The 8,108-nt window shown below is 42.4% G+C and overlaps 1 protein-coding gene across 1 annotated transcript; it reads right to left on the bottom strand.

The window, feature by feature from the left end:
• Positions 1 to 2,373: 2,373 nt before the first annotated feature.
• Positions 2,374 to 7,624, bottom strand: AARD (alanine and arginine rich domain containing protein). Its single transcript, XM_025394949.1, has 2 exons — positions 6,528 to 7,624; positions 2,374 to 2,529 (listed from the first exon to the last, which is right to left on the bottom strand). The coding sequence occupies exons 1-2, from the start codon at positions 6,852 to 6,854 to the stop codon at positions 2,386 to 2,388; spliced, it is 471 nt and encodes a 156-aa protein (XP_025250734.1). The 5' UTR covers positions 6,855 to 7,624; the 3' UTR covers positions 2,374 to 2,385.
• Positions 7,625 to 8,108: the final 484 nt, after the last annotated feature.

Raw genomic sequence — 8,108 nt, 5'->3', positions numbered from 1 at the left:
AGCAAGCTAACAACCAACAGCTGAGCGCCATGGCAAAGAACTATATAAAGACAATCATCTGGCTTCTGCTACTTTAAAAACAAAAGGCAAGAGATAGCATACTGGAGAGGAAAGAAAATTAAAACTTTTAATAATGATAGTGTCCCACGTATCAAGCTCCCATTGTATTTCCACATGGCACAGTCAATATCAGAGGCTACCTCCACTGATTCAGACTTCCATCAAACAAGACACGTTTCTCATTCTGTTTCTGTATATGTCACCCTAAAAAAATACAGTGATCCAAAGTTCATCACTGAAAGATGTGGGGAAGAAGTGGTGACCAAAACTTTGCAGTGTAATAATGGACCTTTTTTAACCTAAAAATGTGAAAAACAATGCATCAATTTTCATACTTTTAAATTTTCTTTCTTTTGATCCCCAATATATTATCAGTATACTCAAATGACATTAATATTAACCAATGTCAGCAGTCTGTATTCTGTAAGGAATTGAGCTCATATAATGAATCACCTTGAGTATTTTTCAAACACAAAATTACAACAATTTATAAACGTTCATCTTTAAAACACATTTGAGAATGATTGTCCCAAAGGTGAAGTAGAAGCTTTTTCAAAAAACAGATCACAAGGAACTGTGCCAACCGTTTCTTAAAAATTTCTATAAAATTCAAAGGAAGAAATAAATAGGAAATCTAGTTTATAAATGAAATTTAATATAGTAATTGTATATTTATAGGCCAAGAGCTCATATGCAAAACGTCTGAAGGAACGCAGTGGTCAGATACTGAGATGCTGGCGACTGGACATTTGCCAATGCTGAACTTGGGAATTCCTCAATTATATAGAGGGCAATTAAGTACCAAAGGGCTAGAATACTTTACTTATTGTGGGGAAAAAAAGGTTAAGGACAAACTAAACTTAGTCCAGATAATTCTCAGATCCTCACATAAAACAACTTGTGTTTCTTTTATTACTATTATTATTTATTTTTATTTTTTTGAGGCCAAGTCTCCCTCTGTCACCCAGGCTGGAATGCAGGGGCATGATCTTAGCTCACTGCAACCCCCACCTCCCAGGTTCAAGGGATTCTTATGCCTCAGCCTCCTGAGTAGCTGGTACTACAGGTGAGCATCACCACGCCCTGCTAATTTTTGTATTTTTAGTAGATACAGGGTTTTGCCATGTTGGCCAGGCTGTTGTTGAACTCCTGAGCTCAAGCAATCTGCCCACCTCGGCCTCCCAAATTGCTGGAATTACAAGCATGATCCACCATGCTGGCTCTTGCATTTATTTTAAAAAGAGAAAAACCCGTGTCTCTTCTGTTCTCCTTTGTCTTCAAGAACTGATTTTTATAGTTTATTAAATATTAAAATTACATAGCTTGTTATAAATTTGTATTTTGCAGACAATAACCATTATAAATATCACTTAGATCTGCAACTATTTTTTATTAACTTTATTGTTTGCATTAAAAAGACAGCACTTTTTGGGTACAGTTAGATAGTCCAACTCAATGGTAAGAACCATTTTAACTCCTAAAACTGAACAACTATGTTAGTTATGAACACTAGATATAAGTCATGAAACTCCAGCTTAAATTTACTTAGGCAAAAAGAGATTTTATGAAAAGGATATCAGAATGTTTCATGTATATAAACAAGAGCAAGGCCTGGAGTCTTATACAACTTGACCCCAGGAAAAAGGAAGCGAAGCACTCTCCCTCCCTCCCCTTTTGTGCTTTTAGTGGTTCCATTTCAGTCACCTCCATTAGGGTGTGAACTTTCTCACATGGTGACCACCGGCAGCTTCCAAGCCCCTGATCCACAACTTCTACTGGCAGAAATACTCATCTCCTCTTTTAGTGCCCATTCAAAAAATCCTAAAGACAAACCCATCAGCCTGCCTTGAGCTGCATGACTACATCCAGGAAGGTGGAGTACCCTTAGTCACAGACCACCTAAACGGCATGATTAGAATTCAAGTAGAAATAATTATCCACAAAAAGCAGGGCAGGCCGCTGGACAGACAAACCGAGAATAATCAAGTAAAGCAAAACAAGCACGACCTCTGAAAGCTCAGGCAATGCCAGAAAGGTCAGGTGACACAAGGTGGAATACCGAAAGTTGGCATTAAAGCATTCTTAGAGAGAGAGAGAGTTTTATTTTACTTCTATGTCCCAGTCAAAACAACAAATAACTTTAAAACTTGGAATACATCATTTTTCTCTCCCCTCTCTTACATGTTTTTCTTTCACCTTCCCCTGTCATCTAAGTTTTGGGTCTATAAATTGCCCCTCAAAACTTATGCAAAGCATAAGGTGTTCATCAGAATTGTTTCAGGGTTGTGTTAGTTTTAGGATCAAGAGCTTCTTGTGTGCATTTCTTTATTCCAGATTCACAGCATCATCTTTTGGGCTTTGAGAGTCTGATGTAATTTCCAGTTCATACTCCTTTTTCAGTTGCTGCACTTTCATGTTTAGGTCCAGTAAAGTTCTAGCCAGCTGGTGGTTTTGGAAATGCATTTCCACCTAAAAGTTAGAAAAAAATAAAAATCTTTATTAGCATGAGATACAGATCAAATGAAACCACTCTCTGACTACACAGAAGAAATAAGTTTGTAGGAAAAGAAATTAAGATATCAAGAAAGATGTATTTCTCATCTTATTCTCCAGTTCTATTTGGTCTGGCTATAAAACTGACTTTCTATATGACAAAGTAAAATCCAGATATATAAATAGCTTTTGAAATGGCCTTGAAATGAAAACAAAAACAGCTGATGCACAAAGCTGTCCATATGAAAAATACCTATGTACCGAAGGCTGTTTTCAAGCAATAGCATGTGATCCACAATGAAATCATTTCTCTTTATGTGCCTTCTGAGCCACAGGATAACTGCCTACAGCCACCTGAGTATTCAGAATCTGTGCCTATTTACTTGATTACTTACCATTTCAAGTTTTCAGGATTTTAAATGGTCTACCTGCTGAGCAAAAGCATTTAATGACACCTTAGAGACACATGTATAGTTATGTGTACTTATATAATCTAACATTTTTCACTCTGGAGTGAAATCTGTTAGATATCAAGGCTGATTTATACCATCCTCCAATGGGAGTTTTATGAAGGTCCTCATGTGTTTAAAAAAAGATCTCTCGGGCATGTTACCCCGGGGACAGTCCAGCAAAGCTTAGTCCAACATAATCTTTGTATTATAACTGAAAACTAATGATCAACTACTTGCAAATTTCTTCAGCTAGGGCTTGTTTAATGCAGTTCATGAGGAATTTGTTCTCTCTGCTAAAAAAGCTTCATCAGCTTGTCAGTAGAAACCACCCCAGGATGAACCAGGACAGCGTGTTGGTAAAAAGTAAATACTCATGGTCACCTAATTGGCAAAATAAAGCTACTGGATAAAACTATCTTTCAGTTTTTCTCTGAGACATTCTTCTCCATTCTGCAGCACCTAGAATCATTTTTCTGACAGCAAGAATTAGCAAAGAATAAAATAAGTGAATATCCAGCAAACAAGCAGTAACAGTAACCATACAATCACCACCAAAAAACTCTTGCACCTTGCCTGCAGGAAGCTTCAGCTCTCTAGGGTAGCCCAGATGCTCTATAATCCTGCTCTACTTTTGAGCTTCCTTTCCTGGCCCTCTTTCCAATGCCAGCTCCCACTGCAGCTGGTCAGAAACCTTGCTGGTACCTAAACAGACGCTGAGCTGAAGCACACCTCTTTCTGTCCCCATTTCTGTTTAAGATGCCCTTTGCCACCTCTCTCTGCTGAACCCAGTCAAACGCCAGCTCTTCTGAGAAGCCTTCCCTGATTGCATGGGCAGACGTAATTGCCTCTTATCTGTGCATCCGCAGCACTCTGTACAAGTGTCTCTCAGAACACGCTGACCAGACCAGACTGATGATTTTGAGGGTAGAGACTGTATCTTATTCATAATTGTATCCCCAACTAAGAGTGCACTGTCTGGGTGCACAACCCAGTGGGTTCTCTTTGTGTTTGTTATAAAAGTGAGTGAATTAATTAACTGATGAATATCCATCCTGTACTTTCATGCAAGAATCAAGAAGAAAAATTACTGGTAATGATTTACCATCTAAATTAAGTATGTATAATTCACACTTATGAAATTCAAACATCAATGGTTCTTTAACTTTTCTTTCATCGTGGATCTCTTTGAGAATCTGATGAAAGTTATGAACCCTCTCTGATGAAAAACTATATGCACATCAAAAATTTTGTATACAATTTTAGGTATATAGAACCCCTGAAATCCACTCACAGACCCTAGAAATCAATGATTCTCACTAAGAAAACCCAAACAACAAAAAATAGTATAAATAGCAACACAACTCTAAATTAAATTTGCTCATCATTGTTCCTTACAAATACTATCCTAATACATGATACATGTACATTTGTATAGCAATGTATGTCAGTTCCTGTAAAAATCCAGTTAATAGCCAAGTGGTGATGATATTAAGGTACAGTATCCACACTCGTGTGCCTCTTCCTTATGACCAGGATAAAATGATTGACCAAGATGTTGACCATCGTCTGTAACCCAAGGACACATTATTTGTGTATGTGTAAACTTCGCTGGTTCCCTCCTGGAAAAAGTCCTGATTTTTTTATAGGAATGTATCTGTTCTTTTTTGGTACAGAGTCCAAGGTCTATACTAATCATTACAATAATAGCCACTAAACAATACCCATGGTCTAAGCATTTCATAGAATATTATCTCACATAAGCTCTGGAATCCTATGAGATTATAAATTCCATTTTACAGATGGGTAAACAAACTCAAACTGGCTAAGTACCAATCCCAAAGTTGTAGGGCCAGCAAGTGTTTGCAGAACCTGTAAATGGTAATGTTGGTATTTGAGCCCTCATCTGTTTAGATTTTATTGCCACCAGCGGTCTACAGTCATACCACCCCAAATGCCCCAATCTCACCAGATTTTATTGCCACCCCCAACATACTACTTGTCTAAAGCTCCTAACAACTTACTAGAATGTTAAGGTTGAAAGTTGTCTCAGAGCTTATTCAGTGTAATCTCCTCATCTGATTTAAATGTGAGTCACCTGAGGCTCAGGAAGGGGTACCGGCAGATCCCAAGACTCCAATGCAGAGATGGCTGCGCCAGGTTTCAGCCTTCCAGTTTAGCATCCTGGCCCATAGCACAGGCCTCCAGGGGCCGAATGAGGTGGCTCTGGCTGCCCTGCTGCTCAGACTCACCGCTTAGGCTCGGGGTGAAAACCAGGTGTTTCTTCGACATTGTTGGATCAGATAGTAAATCTGATAGTAAATCTAATTTAACCCATGTTAACAATGTGAATCTGACAAGGAATTTCGGATATTGTCTTTTTTTTTTTTTTTTTTTGAGACGTCTCGCTCGTGTCGCCCAGGCTGGCATACAATGGCACAATCTCGGCCCACTGCAGCCTCTCCGTCCCGGGTTCAAGTGATTCTCCTGCCTCAGCCTCCTGAGTAGCTGGGATTATAGGCGCCAGCCCCCATGCCCAGCTAATTTTTGTATTTTTAGTAGAGACGGGGCTTCACCATTTTGGCCAGGCTGGTCTCGAACTTTTGGCCTCAGGTGTTCCCTTGCCTTGGCCTCCCAAAGAGCTAGGATTACAGGCGTGAGCCACAGCACCGGCCTAATACTGTTCTTCTTAAACTCAGAAATGCGATAACATTCTTAAGACAATTTACTGATGGTTGGATCAGTTCTAAAGTAGTGGTTAATTGTATTAGTGTATTAGTAATCAGTGCAAAAGGGAAGAATTTTCCAAGTCTCCACTGCACACTTTCCTAGGCAGCACCATTTTAAAGTTTGAATTGCTCCTATTCATTGTGTCCTTTTCAAATCGTGACTAATTTCCAGTTTTTTTAATTAAAAAAAAAATCAGCTAAAATACTTACCTGTACACCCTCCTGTTTAATATTCGGACATAACCTGTGTAATGTTCAAAACTGGGCAATTTTACAAAATGCCTTATTTCCAGTTTTCTGAATTATTACCCACGGGAAAGATAAGAATAAAACTTGCGGGGTATAAAGAAAGAGTTTACTGATGGACACTCTCCATCAGTCCCAAGAGAGTTTATTTCATGGAAGTTTCCTCCTCCATGAGCCATACTTACACATAGTTACAGTTCCCTACAGGGCAGAAAACTATAGAAACGGGTTGGGGAGGAGACATCTTGGGTATGTCACTGGTAGACCAGGCAACCCCCTCCCCAACACCACCACCACCACCACCACGGGTCCTGTAGGGCTCCTTTCCTTCCCAACGATGCTGGAGAGGCGGGGCGTCAACGCCGTGTCCAGACCTGAGCTGGCCTCCCCAGGAAGAATAGCCGCAGGGGCCAGGGCGCCCTCTCTGGGAACAGCTCCCGTCGCTCTCCCCAAGGTCTCGGGTGGGCTACGCGGCCAGCTGCTCTGGAGCCCGAGGAGAGGTCCCGGGAGAGGGAGTCCTGGGAGCCGTCCGCCCAGCCCGCGCTCTCACCAGCTCCGCCCGCAGCCCGGCCAGGGTGGCCTCGACGCGCGCCCAGCTCTGCTCCTCCCGCGCCGCCGCCGCTGCTGCCGCCGCCTCCCGCTCGCGCCTCGAGGTCCCGCGCTGCACCGCCCACTGGAAGGCGCGAGTCAGCCGTCGTCTGAGGTCCTCCAGCAGCGGGCTGGCGGCGAGGGCCTCCTCCTGGACGTCCGTGCTCCTGCCGTCCCCGGGGAAGCCGCACGCGGGACGAGGTGGGAACCAAAGCTCCGCTCTACCTGGGAGTCCCTGGAGACCCTGGGAAATTCTCTGTCTGAAGCGGCGGAAGTCCCCGGGGCCCATCACGGAGACGCCTGGTCACTCCTTCAGCGCTGCTGCCGAAAGATAAGTTTCCCAGTTTGATGTTTAAGGCTGGTCAGGGCGGGGGCGGAGGTAATTCAAGAACTCTTGCCAAGTGGGACGCTGCAACTGCCCCGCCATTCAGAGACGCTCCTTTACTCCCAGTCCCATCTTAGTCCTCCATTAGCGACAGAGGAAGGAGGCGTTCCCATAACTACAGAAGTTTCAGCTGGGTCGCTTTTTCTGCTGCTTGCATTGAAAGGAAGTCTTTCTAAGGAGAAGGCTTGGGAACTGAGCAGTCAGTCTACGTAAGTGGAAGTGGAGGTACAGGTGGAAGGTTTGTGACCAAAGGTAGAATATTTCAACCCAAAGCCTTCTTAGTTGCCTTGATCTCCTAATACTTCATTCCTTAAAAACAATTTTTTTTTCTTACTACTCTCTGCCAGGCACTTTGCCAAGTTTGGGGGATGCAAAGGCTTAATTAGACCCCTCACCTTTCCCTAGGAATTGACCGCAGTCAAGGGGAGAAGCTTGGCCCTGTTTGCCAGTTAGAATGGACTTTCTACAAGTTCAGTAAGGCATACCTGGAAGTCTGGGTCTCCATGCTCCTTTCTGCGTTTGACTCCTGTCTGCCATGTCCACGTTTATGAAGGGATTAAAATGAAAAATCAGAATTCCCCTTAGCCCAAAGTGTGTGTGTTTAATTCCCAGCTGATAAGGTTTGGATCTGCGTCATCACCAAATTCCAGTGGAATTGTAATCCCCAGTGTTGGAGGTGAGGCCTGGTAGGAGGTGATTAGATCATGGAGGTAGAGTTCTCATGAATGGTTTAGCCCCGTGCCCACCTGGTACTTTATAGTGAATGAGTTCTTAAGAGATCTGGTTGTTTAAAGTATGCGGCACCTCTCCTCTCTGTCTCACTCCTGCTCCTGCCATGTAAGACACCTGCTCTCGCTTTGCCTTCCACTATGAGTAAAAGCTCCCTGAGGCCTCTCCAGAAGCAGACGCTGCCATGCTTTCTGTATAGCATGCAGAACCATGAGCCAATTAAACCTCTTTTCTTTCCAGATTACCCAGTCTCTGGTATTTCTTTATAGCAGTGGGAGAACAGACTAATGTACCAACTCCAGGTAATCATGTGACAATATTACTTGTATGTCCTTTATCAAAGAACATATTCTGCCTCTTTTTGATCTAATAAGGAATTCCTAAAAAGGAGTGAACAATCAAAACTGTTGTATGATCATAGAATGCAAT

Source organism: Theropithecus gelada, chromosome 8 (assembly GCF_003255815.1).
Source record: "Theropithecus gelada isolate Dixy chromosome 8, Tgel_1.0, whole genome shotgun sequence".
Taxonomy (NCBI): Eukaryota; Metazoa; Chordata; class Mammalia; order Primates; family Cercopithecidae; genus Theropithecus; species Theropithecus gelada.
The sequence above is the reverse complement of the archived record's forward strand: the minus strand, read 5'-3'. Positions and strand labels throughout refer to the sequence as shown.

Coding starts and splice junctions, on each gene's coding strand:
- AARD (XM_025394949.1), bottom strand. CDS start 6,854: ATGGGCCCCGGGGACTTCCGCCGCTTCAGACAGAGAATTTCCCAGGGT. Junction 2,530..6,527: donor CCGGGCTGCGGGCGGAGCTG/GTGAGAGCGCGG, acceptor TCTAACTTTTAG/GTGGAAATGCATTTCCAAAA.